The 21,380-nt window shown below is 46.9% G+C and overlaps 1 protein-coding gene across 1 annotated transcript in view; it reads left to right on the forward strand.

The window, feature by feature from the left end:
- Positions 1 to 397: 397 nt before the first annotated feature.
- TBX5 (T-box transcription factor 5) overlaps positions 398 to 21,380 on the forward strand; it is an 89,069-nt gene continuing 68,086 nt past the window's right edge. Inside the window, exon 1 of the mRNA XM_052654918.1 lies at positions 398 to 485. Coding sequence (XP_052510878.1) covers positions 398 to 485 — 88 coding nt within the window. The remainder of the gene's footprint in view (positions 486 to 21,380) is intronic.

A 21,380-nucleotide genomic window follows, 5' to 3' on the forward strand; every position in this document is an offset into this window, starting at 1 on the left:
AAAATACTCCTTTTTACGGACCTGCTGGGGCTCTATAGATTAACAGCCTTGGCCCAGTACTCAGACACTCATCGCCCCCACCCCGGCAAAGCTCCCCAGTCCCCAGGAGAAGGTGTGACTTCAGACCTAATGGTAAGGATGAGGGGGGCGAGGGGGGGTGGGGGGCGGAATGCAGGCCTGTGTGTGAGGTGATTGTAACCAGAAACACCTCGGCAGGCATCTCGCTGCTGTCCGGAGCGGCAGCTGGCAGGCAGCCGGGCTGGGAGCCGGGAGCCGGCCTGAGGTGCCCGGGCTCGCCGCTGAGCGCCCTTCCTAGGCCCGGCCCGCCGATAGCTTATCGGGCCCACTCCGGGGGCGCCCCGTGCTGGAAACCGGAAACGCGGCTGGAGGCCAGGGGATGCTTCATGGAGCGATCTGTGGCGCGGTGCTCGGGCACCAGCTTTTAGATTCCGCGCGCGGACCTTCGTCCATCCACCGGCAGCCAGGTAAGGCACCAGGTGGGTGGGGAGGGACGGGACGGATGCGCCTCGGATTCTGGGCAGTGTTCGCTAGGGGCCAGTGAAATGCTGGCTCTTTATGGGCGCGGGAGAGCTGGGGAGGGAGTGGGTTGAGAGCACAAGCGGGGATGCCAGGGGCCGGTGCAACCTTTGAGCACCTGGACTTCAGTGTGGGGGTGGCATGAACGCAGGGACAGGAGCGACAGTACTGGGACGCACGCTGTGCACCCCAAGTTGTCAGTGAGAGGGCGCCTGCTTGGGGTACCCGACCTCCGGATGTGCTTTCCCACAGCTGGTCAAAGACGCCTGGGTTCAGGTGCTGATGCTGTTCAGTTGTGCGCCAGCATGCATTTTGGGGTACCTGTGATTTGGGGGTGACGGGCCCTAAAGTAGAGGCTAATCCTGGTGCATAGAAAATGACAGGGATTTGGGGACCTGAAGCCCTGGGTTTCAATCCAGGTTCTCCACTTTTTACTGTGCACTCTTGGGCTGACTGCTTAACCTCTCTGGGTCCGGCCCCTTCATCTTGAAAGGAGACATTCTAACCGCGACTAAGTGGGTTACTGGAGTTTATTAATAGTAAGATGATTTGTAAGATCCTTATAAAATAGAAAAGAACATATTTGGGGGTTCAGTTATTATTCGGAAATTTGGGCACTGTGTTGGGAGTCAGTCGGCTCTGGGATGAGTGCTGCCCCGGAAGGAAGGTCCGGGAGGGAATAAACAGGTAGAACCCTGGCCTGCTTCTTCTGCTCTGAGCAGGTGTCCCCAGACCCGGGGAAAGAAGTTTGGGAGGAATGGCGGCGGGAGGCAGAGATCCGCCGCCACGGGTGCCAGACTTCAACCAAGCGCATCCCCAAGCCTCTAAGTCCAGCATCGTAAACAAGTCGCTCGGGACTGGGTCCCTGGGAGATCGCAGGCAAAGCCTGGCCCCAGCGCGTGGTCGTCAAGGCTCGCCCTCGCATGGGGCCAGCCGCGCGCTCCCGGAGCGTGTCGAGTTCACTCGGGACAGCCGGAGACCCGCGGGCAGACGCGCAGACAGACAGACGCCGCGGTGCCGGGCGGTCTCCGGCTGCGCCCGAGTCCGCGAATCAAAGGAGGGGCGGGCGAACTCCTCTCACCCTCTCACCCTGCTTTGCTGGCCCGCTCTGTTCTGAGGCTCCGGAGAGTCAGCTCACGTGGCCCCCAAGCCCCGTGGCGTCCTGGGGTCCCTCCCTAGGGCACTGGTCAGTGTTTACGCTCCGTCTCTTCGCTTTAAGCCAGGGACTTTCACCTGCCCAGGGACCCCGAAAAATTGTATGCAGAATCGCCTATTTGAATGCTTCCTCCCCCACCCCCACCCCTGTTTCTTTCATGATGCGGAGGAAGTCCATCCTTTTATCTGCTTCTCAGTGGGATTCACAGACCCCCGAAAGTTAAGAACCATCCTTCCCCATCAAGAGCTCCAAGTCTTATTCAGGATGCAAGGTGGAACATTACAGATTTTGTGTTCTCCTATATATACCTTCAAAATCAGTTTATTGTTAAAGAGATGACACAGATTGGTCCGCACCCGGGCACACATGCACAATCCAAAAAAAATATGTCTTTTCCAAAAGTTTAAAGGGAAACTGAGGCTCAGAGAAGCTTTGCTGCTGGCTCAGGGTCAGACAGCCAGTTAGAAGCTGGAAGCAAAGCTCAGGCTCCTTGGATCTTAATCTAAAGCTTTAAGAATCCTGAGTGTCATGAGTATACTACATGGCCAAGTCGCCTCCAACATGCGATTAAGGAGGTGGCTTCTGGTCATTGATACCCTTTAATGGAGCAAGCTAACCTGGTTTGAAGGAAAAAACTCGGGTGGAGTGAGCAGCTGTCATCAGAATGGGAAAATGAAAGACCTAGCTTAGCTCTTTCCTTAATTAGAGGATTTTTATACCTTTTGGATCCACCAAGAAACTAATGGAAACTGAGTTTTCTCCAGAAAAAGACCAATGTTTTTTGTTGGCAAACACATGAGTTTGCCAATAGTATCCAGTGTTCCACAGATCTCTGACCGTCACCCGTGTAATGATGTTAAGAACCTTCATTTTAACTGGAAGAGAAAGGCAGATTTGGGGGACCCCCTCGGAGCACGTTCTCTCTGAAGAGGCTTGTCCCGGGGATACTCATCCACACACGTGTAGACACAGACACAATCCAAGGGCACAAGGCGCAACTACTGGCGCGATTTCTTGCACTCCTGGCTCCGTACCCACATCCAAGTTGCGGGTCGCTAGGAAAAAAAGTTCAAGTTGCCAGCCCACGGCCAGCTGAAGTGGTCTTTAACACCCAGGCCCCTTTAGCCTCATTGTTTATCCATCTGAACGACTCCCCTGCCCCGGCCCACTCCCACCCCCACCTTTCCGAGGTCGACTATAAAAATAAACTATTTTTCCTTGTTAATAAATCTCCGCCCGGCGCCCTCTTTTAAAGAACTCAAAAAAAAAAAAAAAAAATCACTGCGCCCAGCGCAAGAGAGCAGGGAGATTAATCTCGAAGCAGGATTTATGTGGCGCGGGCATCCTCAAACAATTGGAGTCATAAAGTGAAATGAGATTCGGAGGCGGGTGGGGGAGGGGAGGGGGCCTCTGGAACCACAAACACGTTTGTGTAGCTAAACAATGTGGAAACTCTTAAAGACCCTTTTTCTGCAGACATCTTGCAGCCCCGGCGCTTCCCTGTCAGCCCGCGGGAAAGGGAGAGAGATATATTAACTGAAGACACAATCTAAAATTACTTATGGGTTTTAAACATGCGGGCAATGGGGGCGGGGGCGCTGATAAACTGTCGTCCATATTTCCTTCTCTCGGTGTATTATTTCCAAGATATTTCACCCCCTTCCCAATGTCCTCTCCCTCCCCGCCCCTTCTCTTCTCTCTCCATTCATTACGTGGACTAGCGTGCAGTGGCCGAAGTCTGGCGGGATTGGAGACCAGTCGGCTGGACCCTGGTTTGCGCGTATGCGCCGGGCGCAATTGTGCCTGTGCGTAAAGACGCGGGTGGGGCGCACGGCTCGGAGGCACAGGAGCTCAGATCGGTCATATCCGCCCCTGGGATGACCTTTCTCAGGACCCTTTCGGCCGTTACCTGCAGACATTCTAGATTGTTAGAGGCGCTAGAAATTTTGAGGAGCATATTTAAGCGCGGCCTTGGTCAGAATCGCAGGCGAACCTTTCCTTTCTCGCAATGGAGAAGGAACACGAATGCCCAAGCAGCTATGGGTCCCAGGCCTGATCCGGACATTTAGAGCTAGTTACGGCTCCTTCAAGTTTCCAGGCATAGTCTGGCTGCACTGTTCAGCTTCAGACATTCAGCTAGGGGAGACGTGGACCCTCCAAGTGGTTGGAAAGACTTGTGTAAAACTGTAGCAAGCTGAAGAAATGGGTGGCCCAGGACCCCCGCACGTATTGTACCCTGGAGCGATGCCGACATTCAGAGCAAAAGACTCACACTGGCATCAAAGAGCTGCAGGGACTAGGCCCGAATTAATTAGCCTGTGTGAGCTCCAGTTTGCTCGTCTGTAAAATGGGAACATAACCAGCACCTACCCCCCAATAAATGAATATAAAGCTCGATGAAAAGCGTAGGTGGTCAATGAGTGGCAGATGTTTTTGTGGTTTTCACTTGTTAGGACTGAGTTGTGAGAGCCTGGCAGGGCCCACAAGACTGCCCTTTTATTCTACAGAAGGGACGTGGTCTCCGGGAGGGAGGGAATTAGGATACACTTAAAGATTGAAAGTCTGATTTCTGGATTCATTCATTGATTCAATAAATAGCCCATTAGTTTCGATCTCCGTTCTGAACCCTGGGGACCCAGCTGTGACCAGGAGAGCTATCCGTCGTATCCCCCAGCCCACTGATCACTAGTAGAGACCGTTGAGAGGAACAGTGTCTAATTTGGTGCCAAACTCTAGCCTGCGCATTTGCTTAACGCCTTTCTGGCCACGGCTGGGGCGTTCTGCAGACAGAATCCCGCCCCCACGAGGCACGCAAACGTGGAAGTCGCCAAGGAAAAAAGAAAAAGAAAACCCCGCAAAGGCTAGAGACATTCTCCTCCACGGAGGACGCCTCTGTGGCCGCCGCTGAGCGCCAGCTTGTGACCCAAAGCACAGCTTCGCCCAGGCCGCCGGCTGCCGCTGTCGCCCTAGCGGGGCAGGCGTCCAGCAAAACAGTTCTAAACGTGTCTGGGCCCGATTCCGAAGTGTGAGGCAATCCCTCCGGCCCACGCTTCAGGAGGACCCTTTATTTAGGCCGGGCAGCTCTCGTCTCCGCCACTTATGTCATCTTTTCTTGGTGCGCGCGGGCAAATGTTCTCCGCTTGCGCCCAGCGACCTTCTTTTCTGAGTGACCTCCCCGCCTTCGGCCTCCTTGGAGACAGGGATTTACGCCTCTCGCTCCCCGGGGATGGGGGGGTGGGGTGCACCTTGGCCTCTGAGAAAAAGTGTTCGCTAGGACCATGTTCTCAGTGCCTCTCGAGTGTGGCCGAGGCAGACTTGCCAGCTCAAACCGCGCTCTTTGAATTAAAACAAAACGAAACACAACCCCCGCCACAAAATTTTTTTTTTACTGTGGCTAGAAATCTACAAATTCCCCTACCCTATGTCTCTTGAACTATCCCGGCGAAATTGCCAAGTATCCAGATGTTACCCTGAGTCTTCCAGAATTTACTGATTTTGCCAGGGGATCCAAAACTGTTCTTATGGGGACAACTGTCCAGACTGTATTAGCAAGAGTGAACGGTCCCTTCCTCCGGCTATGACTCTGAAGATTACACAGTCTCCTGAATTTTCCAGATGCTTCAAGAAGAATGTTTTCCTTTGCCAAATTTCCAGGGCTCCCTGAGGGTGGGATGGACAGAGAGAAAAATGGATGCGGTTTGGAGGCTGATGAGGAGGGTTCATCCTGACCTCTTCTCAGAGCTCGTTGGGGTTTCAGGGTACTCTCTTGACCTAAGAAAAAGCCTCAAAGCCAGGTTTTCGAAATGGAGGTACCACCCCCCTCCCCACACACCACACACAACCCCCCACCCCTTGTACACACAGATGAAGAAAATTAAAGCGCTCCTCTGGCTGTCCAGAAATTAGTTCTCTAAAATTTCCCTAACAACTGAGATGATTAAGTGTATATGGGAGAGGGCAAGCTAAGCCCAAAATCTCAAAATAATTTTCTGAGTTCTTTTTGCCTCTGTTCTTTCAAGGAAGATGTAGAGACAACTTTTATCTTGAAAGGCAAAAGACAAACAAACCCCTCCCCCCCGTAAGTGTGTGTTTGTTTTCAACAACTTTCTCCCTGCACTTAGCACCCTAGAGCTCCTCAAACCCAGAGGAGGTGAGTGGGCAGTGGGAGCGTTGGCTTGGGGTATGGGACAATGTGGTCAGTTTTTCAGCTTCGGGAAAAGATGGTCAGATCTCACCCAGAGCAGATATGGCTTTGCAGCAGCCCAGGCGCCAATTTCTGATTCTTCCGTTTCCTGGAGGGCCTCCCTTAGGTGCGAGGGGTTCTTTGGCAGCTCTGTACCCCTGACGGAGCCCAAGGATAGAGGCTGGGTCTACACTAGCAAAGCACAGGGGTTCCCCAACAATTTGAATAGTTGGAAAGGAAAACCCGCCATCACACTGGGGTGCAGGGGGTGGAACAGTCTGGGGGCACTGGGTCTTCATTCATCTCAAAGTTGTAGATCTCTGCTTGGAAACAGGAAAGTCTGAAAGCCGAGACTTTTAGAAGTCCTGTCCTCTGGGGCTCCTTGAGGATTGGAGTTGGTTACTGTCCTCCAGTTGTAGGGGGACATTTTTGAGGGCACAGTGGTCCCTTGACTTTTGCAGCTGGAAAGAGGGGATTAAACTTTGTCTATGGTTGTCCCCCTTGCCCCAGCCAGCAGCACACAAAGAGGAGGGAAGGTTATTATGTGGTAAGGGGTTATCCACTGCCTCACTGTCTGCAGGAAGCCTCTGAAGTTTAACCAAGATACAGATGTGGCCCTGGACCATTACTGGGGTTCTAGAGACTTTATAGTCAGGGTTCATAGATCGCCGTCCCCTTAGAAGATGCTGAGATTTTATTGCATCCCAAGGATATTCCCAGCTTCCAAACCCTAAACTAGAATCTGTTTCCCACCAGTTGTTCTCCACCTACCTACTAACTCCAATTAAGCTGAAATACCTCCGTGTGGGATTGGGAATGCAGTTATCAAAATCCAGGGTTCTACAGTCTGAATACCCGAACTGTATCACTCTCCTTACTGGCTAAGTGACTGTGCGCAAGCTATTTAACCTCTCTGAATTCCTTCTCATCTGTGAACCAGGATAACAACGATAAGAACACCTCCTTCACACTGTTAGGAGGAACCAGCCAAGGAAAGGGGGCAGGAGGAGGGAATAGCCAGACCACAGTCAGGTCTGATGGCTGAGTTCTCAGCTGGAGGTTTGCAGAGGGCACGCTGGCAGTGCATATCCTGGCCAGATGGTGCCAACATAATAAAATAAATATATACTGATGGGCTATTCCAGAAACAACAGTGTGTGGTGTGGGGAATCTTCCTGCTTCAGCTGTATGGGTGGATGTCTGCTTCCCCCTGCCAAGTGCTAAGCGATGGGTTCCAATCCAAGCCCTGCCCTTTTCTAGCTGGGTAACTCTGAGCAACTGCCTTATGCTCTCTGTGCCTCCCCTGCGCAGTAGAAGTGAGTCCCGCCTCGGGGGTGGTGGTGCAGATCAAACAAGTAGGTGCCTGGCACATGGCAGTGAGATTGAGAGATACAATATCACAGCACGTCGTAACAAACACATAAGCAAGCCTAACACAATATACACATCCTAATGGAAGGTAAACGCGGTATAATATCCGATATTACGATGTGTTATATTGTATTATAATCCTGGGCACACGTGTGCGCACTGGGAGGGACGGACTGCCTTAGCCAGGACGTGCTTCGCCATTGCAGTGCCCGTAGGGGACACTTGGGCTTGCTCTCCCACCTTTTCTCCAGCGGTTGCCAGTTGGGGTTTCGCAGCGCGCGCGCACGAAGCTTGGCAAAACGCAGGAACTTTCGCTTTCACCGCGTGGCGCTGCTCTGAGCCGGCTGCATCCCGCCTGGGCAAGGTTTCAGGAGGCTCCCGGACGCCGGGAATCGTTGGCTGCGTCCGGTCATTCTGGGTGGCACCCAGTAGCCCTCGGGCACCATGGAGACGGTGCGTCGGAGGGAATCTGTGTCTGAGTGCGAGGCACTGCTATGCAAACCCCCGCCGCTGCCGGGATCGCGCCGACCTCGGTGAAGCTTGGGGGCGGCCAAGAGAGGACCTGAAAATATACCAACCCGTTCTTTCCACTTTCTGCTTTTCCATCCGCGCCGGGAGCCGGTAGAAACTGCTTGGAGATGACAAGGTTGGAAGCAAGGCTATTTTTTTCTTTTACGCGCGGCTTCTCCGGACGTGGCCAGTCCCTCGAATGTTCTCTCTGACCAGCATCGAGAAATGATTTGGGGGAATCTTTTCTTTGGCCCTCTAAAGGCACCCGCACAACTGTTTGCGGCGGTAGAAGCATGGCGAGAACACCAAATCGCTGGCACACTGAACAATTTGCCCAAAGAATCATACCCCTATAGAGGTACTTATGCACCCCAGATCCGAGAGCGTCGGCGCGTGGGCATGGAATTATTCTCACATCCTTAATCATTCGCCTATGTTTTCTGCACTTTCTGGCACGGATATTTCTATTATCTCTGTGGACAGAATTGTCTTGGGGCACACACAATTATTTGTACGCGTGTTAGCGCGTATACACTTCATTATACACACACAAACTAGGGCACACCCGCAGCCATCTCGCTTCTGCGCAGCCCTTGGCGCGCGCAAACGCGCAGACCTCAGGCTGTTAAGAGGCGAGCGAGGGCCAGGTCTGTTATCTTCTCGGGGAAAAGCCCAGAGTTTAGAGGGAAAAACTCTCTGTGCTCTGCGTTGGTTCTTTGTTGTGGTTCTATTTTTTTTTTTCCCCTCGGACAGAGGTCAGAAGTCAGACAGTTTCCTCGCTAGGAAAGACGGCGGGGACAAAGGCCAGGCAGCGGGTCACCAGTTTTGAACCGAGGTCCAGGAATGGTTCTAGGGTGGCGGGTAGGGCTGTGAGCCCCCATCCCTCGGAGCAGTCTCCCTGCCTCCCCGGGGTCCGAGAGCCAGGTGAGACGACGGGGAGGGACCTACTAAGGCCTGCTCCCAGAGGCTCGAGGAGCTGCGTTTATTTTCTAGTTATTCTTGGCCGCTTTCCATGCGATTATTTGTAGCAGCGCAGGGAACTTCTGGGAGAGCGGGTGCCTTGCGGGGGTTGGGGTGGGGGGTCCCTTTGCCCGGCCCCACGAGTTTTATGACATCGAAGCTCGGAGGGTGAAATTACAGGCGGCATCAAAATGTGTAAATTATAGGTTTGTGTTGTAAAGAGGCCTAAGCGCGGTCGCTGGAGAAAGGCGGGTTTGTGGGTTCCAAGCTGATTCCGAGCCCGGCGCGGCGCGAGCCAATGCGCCCTGGGCGTTCGCGGACTCCATCCCCAGGCGCGGCAGCCCGGGCCCCCGGGTGCTGGAAAAGACGGTGTCCCATACCGGGTGGCCTCACCAGCCGGAGAGGAAGAGGCCAGGCAGATCTCCGGCGCCCAAGGCCCTCAGGCCTCGCAGCCAGAACCGCGGGAACTGGGGCCCTGCCTCCCCGGCCCACTCGCAGAAGATGCCTTTTAGCGCCGGCTTGCTAAAATTAGGTTTAATCGAAGATACATTTTTATGCCTAGCGGTGGGCAAACTCTCCTTTAGATGTCTCTTCGACTACAAAAGTGGAGCGCGTTGGAGACTATTTCGGCAACATTTCAGTTACAGGGCTGTTTTGACTTCACTTCTCATCACTTAGCTTTTTCTGGATCTCTTCTTTGTTTTCTCCTCCAGGTCTTATCTTTTTTTTTCCCCCTTCCTTTCCCCTCTTCTCTCCTCCCAGTCGCTCCCTGTCTCCCTCCTGTCAGCTTTCTTTTTTTCTTTCCCTTCTTTTTGTTCTCACCTTAGAGGTATTTCCACACTCCCCTTTCTTTGTAAAGTCTTTTTCATTAAACTGTTTTGCATTTCCTTTTGTTCCTCATCCTTTCCTCTTTTTAAAAAATTACTTTCCCCCCTTCCCTCCTTTCTCCTTTGTACTTAGGTTCTCCACTTCTTGGAGACTTGGAATGTGCAGCAGTTGCACTTACACTTTCTTGATTACAAGAAATCCTAGTAAAGCAGGTCCCATTGGCCTGGAGAAAAGCAGAAGCAGGGAAGCAGACACTTAAATAACAGCCCCCAGAAGCCCTGGCGTTTGGTTAGCACCAACCTCTCCAGGACCCAGTGTACTGTAGAGGAGAAGGGGGCTGGAGGATTAATAAGAACCCAAACGTTCCATAGGCAACGGGACTGTCCACTCGGACGCAGTAAAAAACAATATGTATATATCCAGCTATCAGCAGTCCACCCTGTGTGTTATCAGGCAAATGTACACACCAAGATCTGGGCTGCCCATTGGATTCCCATTTTTGTGTGATCTGAGAACCCAGGAGAAAACCTTGCCAAGAGTTAGCAAGAATTTCACGAAGGCAAACAAACCACCCAATGTTAAAATCTTTCTGAGGCCACCTAACTCCCTTCCTTGGTGTGAGATTTTTTTTCCCCTCCCCTCTGAGCCCAGGTCTCCCTCTTCTCAACAGCTGTTCATCCATTGTTATATTTATTAGGTAAATATAAACCCCATAAATATGCCTGAATGAAAACCTTCATGTTCCCTAATATGCTGTTCAGAGTCACCAACATTCATCTTCCAACCGTTTGACTCCTTTGGTTTGACAAAGAGTGTAAGAATTCTACACTCTGGCCCCTTCCCCTAAGTGATGAGAATATTAACATCTGACCATTGTGCCCCTGTAAGTAGCCTCCACCCCACCCACCTTTCCAAAGCTTCTTTATTAATAAGAGGTCATTTCCTCCCAGGCCTTAAATTCAACCTGCAATTCAGACCAGACAGGGAGAAAATGTTGACATCTCTGGGCCAGTGGCAATACCCAGGGTAATCGCAGCCTCATGCAGGGAGAGGTTCTCTGGGGACTTGTGCTTCTAAGAATGGGGAGACATGGGTGCGCCTGCATGTCAATTAAGGAGGTTGGCTTCAAGGACAGAAATGCTGGTAGCAGCATCCCTGTTCATTTTCCTGAGCACGTGCTCTGTAAGTCTGACTTTCTGGAATGACCCGAGCAGCTAGCTAGCTGATGAGTTCTTTTTTTTTTTTAAGTCATTGATTGCCTAGTATTCATGAAGCTAGAAACCTATAAGAAGACTGGTAAAGATGAAAACATGTAATTAACTCGCAGTGCTAATGAAGGTGTGGGAAACATTGGTGGGGAGCGGGTACACGGTTACAACCAATACAGGGGCAATTTGGTAGACCCATTAAAAATAAGAGAGCACAACCCTTTAACCTAGCCATTTTCTTCCCCGAGGTCTTGATCCTACTGGGGAAGGATCATTACCGGTGTAATCACACACATGCAAAATGATGTACCTCTAGGGATAGTCAATAGAGCGCTGCTGTAACAGCAGAAGTGGGTAAATGACTTGATAGATATCAATAGGGATCTGGTTAAACTAAGGGTGGTAAAAAGAATATTAAAATATTATGCTGTTAGAAAAAAGATGGAGGGCTTTCTGTATGTACAGATAAGAAAAGATCTCTGAGAGGTAAGTTAAAAATGATTAAAATCAAAGGACAGAAGGGTTTGTAAAGGATGCTACAATGTGCCAGAGAAAATACAATTGCATGTGTGTAGTGTGTACAATTGTGTGTGTAGGCTCTACAGACCTGAAGGAGGGCATGGCAACCCACTCCAGTATTCTTGCCTGGAGAATCCCCTTGGACAGAGGAGCCTAGTGGGCTACAGTCTATGGGGTTGCAAAGAGTTGGACCAGGAGAAGGAAATGGCAACCCACTCCAGTATTCTTGCCTGGAGAATCCTGTAGACAGAGGAGCCTGGCAGGCTACAGTCCATGGGGTCACAAGAGTTGGACACGACTTAATGCACTCTTACCCCAGAGATCCTGCCACATAGACCACAAAAACCAAACATCCCCCAGTGACCTTGGCCCCACTGTTCCAATCACTCCCAGGTGGGAATTCAGGCACATGTCCACAGAGGTCACAGGCAACATACATATGGTTCTGTTATGTCCCATATCTTACCCTTTCAGCTCCCAAGGAAGACATTTTCTCTTAGAGATTTTCATTTAGTGTATCTTTAAAAAATCTTGTGTTAAACTTGCCTCCATCTTTTTGTTGGGTAAGGACAACCCAGAAATGGCCCTTTTGTGTCTGTGATGTTGCCATTCACAGCTTTTCTTGATAGGCCTAGTACAATCTTGAGAACAGGGTTGCTGTATGCTGAATGTCAGACGGTAGCTCTTAGCTTTGCCTATCTTAGGTAGTTATGCTGTGCATTTTTTTTTTATTGGTGTACCATGTTTGATTTGTCCCTAATACCTTTGAAGTTTTTCTGAGAAATGAAATAATGCAACATGAACTTATTAAAATACATTTTAAGCCTTAAAAAAAAAAAAAAAAAAGAGTTGGACCAGACTCAGCTACTAAGTGCAGCACAGCACAGGTTCTACAGAAAGGCATGTAGAACCCTGTCACCATAGTTACTCCCAGAGGCTAACTGGCGTTAAGGGAGGAAAATTTACTTTCACTGTATACTATTTCCTACTCTTTCAGTCGTTTTGTCTTTTGCGTGTTTGTGCCAAAATAATTTTTTAAAGTATTTTATTGCTCTTCTTATTTATTTTTAGTTTTTGGCTGTGCCCCGTGGCATGTGGGATCTTAGTTCCCTGACCAGGGATTGTACCCATGCCCCCTGCATTGGATGGCAAAGTCTTAACCACTGGACTGCCAGGGAAGTCCCGCAAAATAATTTTTAAATGAATTGAAAAAATTAAAGAAAGTGGTTGTTGTCCATGTGGTCATTTTCCCAGCAGCCCCGGTATCACTTTCTTCTGTCCTCCTTTCTCTTCCAGAATCCTAGTCACCACCTAATGAGCACTCACCATGCACAGAGGCTGGGCCAACCCACTTCCAAAACATCTCATTTCATCCTCACATCAGTTCTCCCATAGAGGCACACTCAAACCCATTTTACAGGTGGGTAAACTGAGGCTCTTAGAGGCACATCTCCTGCTCAAGGCCATATACTTGGTAAGATGCTTTCTATCCCAGAGAACCTGTTTCCTAAACCAAATAACTGCAATTCAACTGATCTCCACTTCAGCATCCTCCTCTTGGTCAACTTTTTTTTCTTTTTCTAACTCCTCTACTTCCTGTCCTGTCCCGGGATTCTCACCCCATGCTCGACCACTCAAAAGTGGATGAGCGCAAATAAAATACCTGAAAGAGAACAAATAGGTCCAGACCAAGGCAGGTCAACTAGGTTCCAATGTAAATCCGAAGATCGCTGGCCAGACCACATGGTAGCAGATGGCACTGAGAGATGGACTTGAACGTGGTGACAGAAGTAGGTCAGGCACATCTCTCAGCCCTTCTTCAGAGGAAGCCTGTCCATGGACTCGGGGCTTCAAAAGGATTTGGTCCCAACTCCTGTCTTGCTCCAGCTCCTACAGCCATTCCCATAAATCCTAGCTGGTCTTCATTCCTGGAGCCAGCTCTAAGCCCTGAAAGGTAATGGGGTGTGAGAATATGGTTTTGGAAAATTGCTCGGTTAAGATCCGGATGCGGAGCTAGGGTTCCTGTGGGGAGTCCTTTAACATAGGAGCTGGGGCAGTTACCAAACTTCCTCTTATCTGAGGATTGGGCTTCTGCGTGTGATGCCTTTCAACTTCAAATGCATTCCTTTGCTACCAGAGCAACGCCCCAGGAAGATACCAGGAATCCTATTTATTGACTGCTGGGACTAACTCACAGCCAAGTCAGCAAATAGCACTTGAGCACCGCGGATATCCAAGGTGCCCACTGTACATCCAAAATGGTAAGGTGTGTCAGTTCTGTATATGTGTGCATATTATAAAAATTCAATTCAAACCCTGTTTCAGAAGTGACATGGTGCAAATCTGTCTCCATCTCAGTTGCTTCTACAGATTTTTGGTTTCTTTCTTCCGGGGCAGTCCCAACTGTGGCTCCTTGTATATTTTCTGGACATAATCTATGCATAGTTAATTTCTTCTTAATTGAAACTTTTAGACTCAATGTATAGCCATAGTCTACTGTGTGAGAGCCCAGGTGCCTGGATTCACATACTGGGCTGAGACTCTTTTGTTTTGTGACTTTGAGCAAGTTCCTCAACTTCTCTGCCTTGGTTTTCTCATCTGTAAAATGGGGTGGTTACCTGCCTTAAAGGTTTCCTGTGAGAAGTAAAAAATTTAAAAATTTCCTCTGAGAAGTAAATGTGACAAAACATGCTAAGCATCTAGGATTTTGCCTGCCTCAAAGAAAACATGCAATGAATATTAGCTTTAAATATTAGACTGAGTAACAAATTATTCATCCAGACCATTGCTGGAAAAATAAGTGAGGAATTAAGTTTCTACCATCAGAACAACTATCTTACAATTTGCAATGTTTAAAAAAGGGAATGATGCTAAAGATCTCTAATTCTGGCTTCTTACAAATAGAGAGATGAGGGTTGGGTTTACAAAATATAACTGAGATTTCTGTTCCTCAGATGTGTGTGTGTGTATGTGTGTGTTATCAAAAGTTGAAGGTAATGCCTGAACCCAGAATCTGGTTGCTTTGGATGTGGGTCGGCTTCATTAAGCAGTGAAATTTGTATTAAACTTGATAATGTTTGTGGTCATATTAAAAAGTAGAGTGACATTTACAAATTTAAATTTAAATAAATTTAAGGCTGTAGCACACACTATAACCCATGGACCAATGAGTCTGGAAGGCTAAATGAGCCTGGGGTTGCAAACAAGCCAGACTCGACTTAGTGACTAAATAGCAACAGCAATACCTACTATCAACGACTGACTTTTAAATGAATTCTTCTGGATAAAAATTCGTTCCCTTTCATAAGTGGGTTCTACCACTGTTTACTTAAGTTGACTGCTGCTTCTGCACCAGGGTTTTCTGTGTGACCATAGGAAGATGGTATTTCCTCTGTATTCTTTCGGGAGAACTGGCAGGTTGGCAGCGGAGGGCTTTCTCAGGCCAGGTCTGTGGTTTAGGGTGTGGCTGGAAGTCTCTGTACCTTATGGAGATAAATAATGAATGCTGGGTTCCTCCCTGGAGATGTGTTTTGTAAACAATTTCATAGTTCTTTGCAAAGCTCATCATATAGTTGGATGGTAAATTATGCTTTTTTCTTTCTTGGTTATTAGTAAGTCAAATCCATCCCTCCAGCCTTCCAGGAAAGAAGCCAAAAACATAGGAGGACAGCGAAATCACAGATATGCTGAGTGCAAGCTTCTCATAGCAACATAAACAAAAACTCTATGTGCTTTTTCTTTGCACTTGGAAAAAAGTCTTTAAATACATAGTGCATAGATTAATAGATCTAATTCCTGTGTACTTAACACCCAGAAAAAGAACTTCACATATTAACATGTGGTCATATCTGTTTCAAATCTCTTTTTTCTTTTTTTACTAACAGAAGTAAAATATTATTAAGTTGAAGTGCTTTTCCCTTTTCTGATCTCATCTCCATGTTTCTTCCTTTTCTTAAAGGTAATCACTATCGTAATTTTGGTGAAGCCTAGCAGTCCACATTTTTATATTTCTATAAAATATGCACTTCTCCAAAAGCAGTACAGAAATGTGGTTGGTACTTTTTGAATTTGCATGAGCCTCATACTCTGCATACAGTTTTCTGAGTTGCTTCTTTCACTCAATGTTCATTTCTGAGTTTAATTTATATTGCTAAATAGATATGTGACCTACTTGAGAATATTATATAAATATATTTAGTTCACTTCGGTTGCTACATAACAATTCATTCTAGACTAATAAATCGAGGCTAACCCATGCATACCACTCTCCATGTACCAAGCACTGTTCTAAGCATTTTCTATAATGAATTCACTTTATCCTTATACCTATGAGATAGCTGCTATTGTCTGTTTGATTTTGGCCATGTCATTAAGCAAGCGGAATCTTAGTTCCCTGACCAGGGATCAAACCTGTGACCACTGAGTGCAAAGTCTTAACCATTGGACTGCTGAGAGAGTTGCTACTGTTATTCTCATTATCCAGACAAGAAAACTAAGGCTTACAGGGTTAAGTTACTAGGTCACTTTCTCTGTTGATGGATATGTAGATCGTTTCCCTTTTTCACCACTATAAACAATGATACAGTGAACATCTTATCTGCTGCTTCTTATATACCAGTTATTTTCTGTGCACAAGAGTTTCTATCGATTAGATACCCAAAACAATTTGGGGGATTTAAAATATGTACACTGCTGAGTTCAGTGTACATAAAAAACATTTCTTTTTGGCCACACCACATGGCGTGTAGGATATTAATTCCCTGACCAGGGATTGAACCTGAGCCCTCTGCTTTGGCAGTCGAGAGTCTTAACCACTGGACCACCAGGAAATCCCACTAAATATTTTCAGTGTCATGCTTGTATACGTGATCTCAGGCAGCCTTTGCTTTACCAAGCTTCACTTTCTTCCTTTGTATAATAAAACGGGGACGTAAGAGCTAGCTTGTAAAAGTTGCGGTGGGGATTAAAAGACCTATACATGGTAAACACTCTGTAACTAGTAGCCATGATAATAGTAAGAATATTACTACTGCATGGGACTATACCATTGTTGGTGGTATAGTCTAATCAAGGATACACTTTCCAAAGTTAAATGACTTTTAGGCCCAAATTGGACAATTTTTAATCAGCAATAGGAACCTGTTAAATTTTTATATCAAACCACAGCAGACAACCCAGAGGGGACAAAATGAAGCAGAAACTTGACATATAGAATTGGGACACTCTGAGGCAGTTGGTGACTGCTGTGTTACCCTAGGCAGATTACTCAATCTTTCTGGGTGTCTAGTTCTCCAGATCTCAAGGAAAAAATAATTATACTTTTTACCCTTGCAACATAAGGTTGCTATGAAGGAACAAAGGTGGGTGAGTGAAGGTGATTTCTTTATGAATTATTGAAAATAAAAGATGTTCAAGATATTGTTTTCTGTACCTTTAGATTTGCCTGGGCATCTAGAAATGATTTTTTTCTTTCTATTGTCGACCTATCCAAAGTATTTCAGAAAAAAAGTATAACTTAACTTTTGAAATTGGTTTTCTGTAGGAGATCAGGGAACATATTCTAATGGTGTGCTAGGGAATTTTTCTAATTACTGTGCCAACTTCAGATTCGTGAAAATGTAAAGACTTTGTTTTTCTACATAAACTATCTTAGGTAGTAAAAAGATGAGAGGGAGAGGAAAATACAGAGATAGAACTCTATCCAACCATTGTTTTGCAAACAATTGGTTGCTTGATGGGATTTAATTAGTTGTTTGCAAAACATCTTGCCTGACCAAATTCATTGTCTTGCCTTTGTCTCTCTACCACTGCTGCCAAGATGTTATAACCCCAACCAGTTGTGTTTGAAATTTCTTCAATCAGTTATCAGCTAAATTCAGCTTCTTTTTATGTCAAAAATAGCTCACTGGTAGCCAACTGGCTTCTCTTCAAACTGGTTTGTCTGAGGCTGGAGCCTACCGGAAATGCTCCAGCCCCGCTCCTAGCCGAGACCGCACTGATGTCAGTTGGACTCGGGCCATTTTCATTTGCTAATAAAGCCCCAGAATCCATAGTGAAAGAACTGATGAAAGATGCTGATTGCTGCTGGTTGCCAGGAAACAATGCAACATCTCCTCTGGGGAAGGGAGAAAATCAGAAAGAAACTGAACCAGGGTCCAAAGTACTCTTTCAGCCAAGCCCTAATGGAACACTGGTCTTCCCTGATGGCTCAGGTGGTAAAGAGTCTGCCTGCCACGCAGGAGACACAAGTTCGATCCTTGGGTCGGGAGGATCCCCTGGAGAAGGAGATGGCAACCCACTCCAGTATTCTGGCCTGGGAAATCCCCTGGATGGAGGAACCCGGTGGGCCACAGTCCATGGGGTGTCAAGAGTTGGACATAACTTAGCAACTAAACCACCACCACCAAGGGTATACTGGCTGGCTTGGTTTTCCAAGGATGGTATGGGAAGAACCTGGTTGGAGAGAGAAGGAGAGAGAGAGAGAGGAAGAAAGAAAGAGAGAGATTGGAAGCAAGTCAATGAAGAAATAGATGTGTTTTATTTGTGTAAATTAGCTAGGGGAAGAATGGAGACTGGGCATTCCTCAAAGAAAGAAAAGGGGGTTTGTACCCTCAAGTAGGATAAGGAAATGGCAATACACTCCGGTGTTCTTACCTAGAGAATGTCATGGACAGAGGAGCCTGGCGGGCTATGGTCCATCGGGTTGCAGAGTTGAACGTGACAGAAGTGACTTAGCACGCACACTCGCATCCTCGGGTGGGGTGAGAGGGAGCCTGCTATCTCCATTGCGTAGGGTAGTTGTATCACGTCAGGCAGAAGTCCTGCTTTGTTGATGTCATTATTTGGAGATTAAGTACGGTTTAAGGAGTTGTATACGGGTGTCAAGCTGACGAGGCATGGTGTGGGGACTTGGTCCTGAGTTTGTGTGCATTTATATGTTATGAAAATCATTCCTTCCTTAGATTTAGTGCTTATCAAACTCACGTCATGATTTTTGCTGTATCTAAGCTCTCTCAATTGTATTTTTTTTTAAATGGTGATTTCTTTACTTATGTATTTGGCTGCACTGGATCTTAGTTGTTGCATGCAAACTCTTAGTTACGGCATGGGGGATCTAATTCCCTGACTAGGGATCGAACCTTGACCCCCTGCACTGGGGGTGCAGAGTCTTAACCACTGGACCACCAGGGAAGTCCCTATTTTCTTTTTTATTCACTTTTCTAGAAGCGACTTAGCAGCAGACCTGAATATCCACTCTGGGCTCATTCTAAGCAATGTGAGTATAGTGGGTTAGTCTTTTTAAAAAATAATGCTCATGAAAATGACTGTAGAAATATTAACCTGTTTTCCTAAAGTTTATCTGGTTACAGTTAAAATCACCACAGGAATGGCCACAGGGTGATGGTTGAAAACAAAGGATTTGGTGTCAGTCAGACCTAAATGAAATCCCGGCTTTAACATTTAGCTGCTGTGTGAGTTTGTCCAAGTTACATTTTGAGCCTCAGTTTTCCCCATCAGTAAAATGGGGATAATCATTTCATCTCTATGGGGTTATTGTGAGAATTAAATAAGATGAGGCATGTTAAGTGTTTGCTGAACAAGTGCCTGGCACATTCAACTGTCCTCAACAGGTAAGTAAAAGTATGTTATAGGCTGAATTGTGTCCTTTAAAAACTCATATGTTGGATTTTTCACTTCTGGTCCCTCAGCATGTAACTATATCTGGAGACAAGTCTTTTAAAGAGGTAATTAAGGCAAAATGAGGTCCTACAGGTGAGCCCTAGTCCATTCTGACTGGGGTCCCCATAGAAGCAGAGATTAGGGCACATGCGAAAACATGGAGGGAAGACTGTGAGAGGACCCAGGGAGAGCTTGGCCACCTAAAAGCAAAGGAAGGGCTCAGAAGAAACCCAGATCTTGGACTTCCAGCCTCCAGAACGGTGATTTCCATTTCAGTTTCTGCTGTTTAAGCACCCCACACCCACGCCAGTCTGTGGTACTTTGCTATGGCAAGCTGAGCAGACTAATAATATAAAGCCTATAGACTGTCTGTTCATGGCAGTCTCCATTTTACAGTCCTGGTGATTAGCCATGTACAGGCATGGATTGAGGCTTTATTTAGATCCAAGATGATGACACACAAACCACAAAAAATAGTAGTGGAAAGTGGGTTGAAGCACTGCCTTCTTGGCAAATTCGCAGAAATGTTGTCATCTACAAATGTGATTATCACACAAGAAGAGTGACTAATCCCCAGTGAGTGTAACTCAACATAATTTTTAGGTAAAGATTTTAGGATTTGGTGAAATGCAGTCATTTTTAATCAGGCTGAACTGTTCGAAATAGCTTCTGGCTCAGATTCACAGTTCAAGATGCCATTAATGTTGTCAGATGTTTCTAATGGTTTCTCAGGCCTGAGAAATTCATGTTCATCTGAAAATCTTTTATCAGCTACTCTCTCTTGGAAAATGCCATTAACCCCCTACCCTCATTGCCACATGCCCTTCCAATCACCAACTAGACTACTTGTATGATTTAGTGAATTCCAAAACACTTCTTAATTATGATTACCAGTCAGTGTCTATATATTTTACCCACATGAGCTGAGAATGAAGTTGGCAGGATAGGGTATGCAGTGTCAAATACCAGGGATGTCTGATGGTTTGATCCTTCTGGAATCAGTGGTCGATGAAGACTCATGAAGGAGTGTCAACTTGGGCTGGCCCCTCTAAGCCAGAATGAGATGAGAATTTGGATAGGTAGGTAGAAAAAAAGAGAGGCTATTTCAAGCAAGGAGGAGAGCTTGAGGAAAAATCGGACGGCCTTGTATAGTAACTGTTTTATGTTCATCTTCTTATTAGACTGTGATGGGACCATTGAGAGTAGGAATTGGATCATGTTTATTGTCATACGCCTGTTGCCAAGCCAAGTGCCTGCAACCTAGTGGTCATAGAACATGGCAGTAATTGTCAGGACCCATGCAGTTCTCAACTTAGTCCCCTCAGATGACCAAAGCGTAACTCAAAGTGGCTTAAGTGAGAAGAAAATTAAAAGGAGAGGATTTTATTGGCTCATTGCATTGGAAAGTCTAGGGGTCTGTCAGCTTCAGGCACGTGTGTATCAAGGACCTCAACGATGTCTCTTGTCTTTTGCGTCTGTTTCTCTTTGTTGGACTCATTACCAGATCAGGTTTTCCAAGACAGTAGTTACTGGATGCTCTGGGTTTATAACTAACCAGTGCTCACCGTCTCCCTCTCTCTCTAAATATGTTCCATATATATATTCTTATCCATAGACAGGAAACCGTAACAGTATCCATTTCATACATTGTTGTGAAGATAAAATTTAGTTAAAGTAAGTGGCACATTTAGTAAAATGCCTGCTACAATGGCCATACTCAAATCCTTTTCTGTATCTCAAGCTTTGTGTTTGTGTATCGGTATCTCTATTCACCTCTCCATGTGGACAGATTCCGCCCGGTGGCTCAGACGGTAAAGAATCTGCCTGAAATGCAGGAGACCTGAGTTCAATCCCTGTTGGGAAGATCCCCTAGAGAAGGGAAGGGCAACCCACTCCAGTATTCTTGCCTGGAGAATTCAGTGGACAGAGGAGCCTGATGGGTTACAGTCCCTAGCATCGCAAAGAGTCGGACATGACTGAGTGACTAACATGGTCCTGATAATAATGGTTATAAATAGATTTCACCCTTTATTTGCAAGTAAAGACCCACATGATCCTTTCCAGATTAACACTGGAGAGAAAACCAAGGGAGGTTGCAATTGATACAGAGTTGTCCAAGCTCTTTTTCATTTGTGGTTGAGCAGCCTAACATTAGAATTTGAGCTTCTTGAGGGCAGAGATGTTTACTGATTTTGGTCACTGTTTCAACTTCAGCATGAAGAATCGTTCTGGGCACACAATAGACACTCTGCCAATGTCTATTGAAATCACAAGCCCCTGCTTGATAGCCCTGGAGGTTGGAATAAGATGGGGTTAGAGTATTACATGAATTTCAGGTATAGCTCAAATCTCTTCCAGCTGGTGCAGAGAAATGGATGGAAAAGATGGTCTCAGCTTTAGACGCCTGGAGCATTAACTAAGAGCCAGC

Source organism: Budorcas taxicolor, chromosome 17, assembly GCF_023091745.1.
Source record: "Budorcas taxicolor isolate Tak-1 chromosome 17, Takin1.1, whole genome shotgun sequence".
Taxonomy (NCBI): Eukaryota; Metazoa; Chordata; class Mammalia; order Artiodactyla; family Bovidae; genus Budorcas; species Budorcas taxicolor.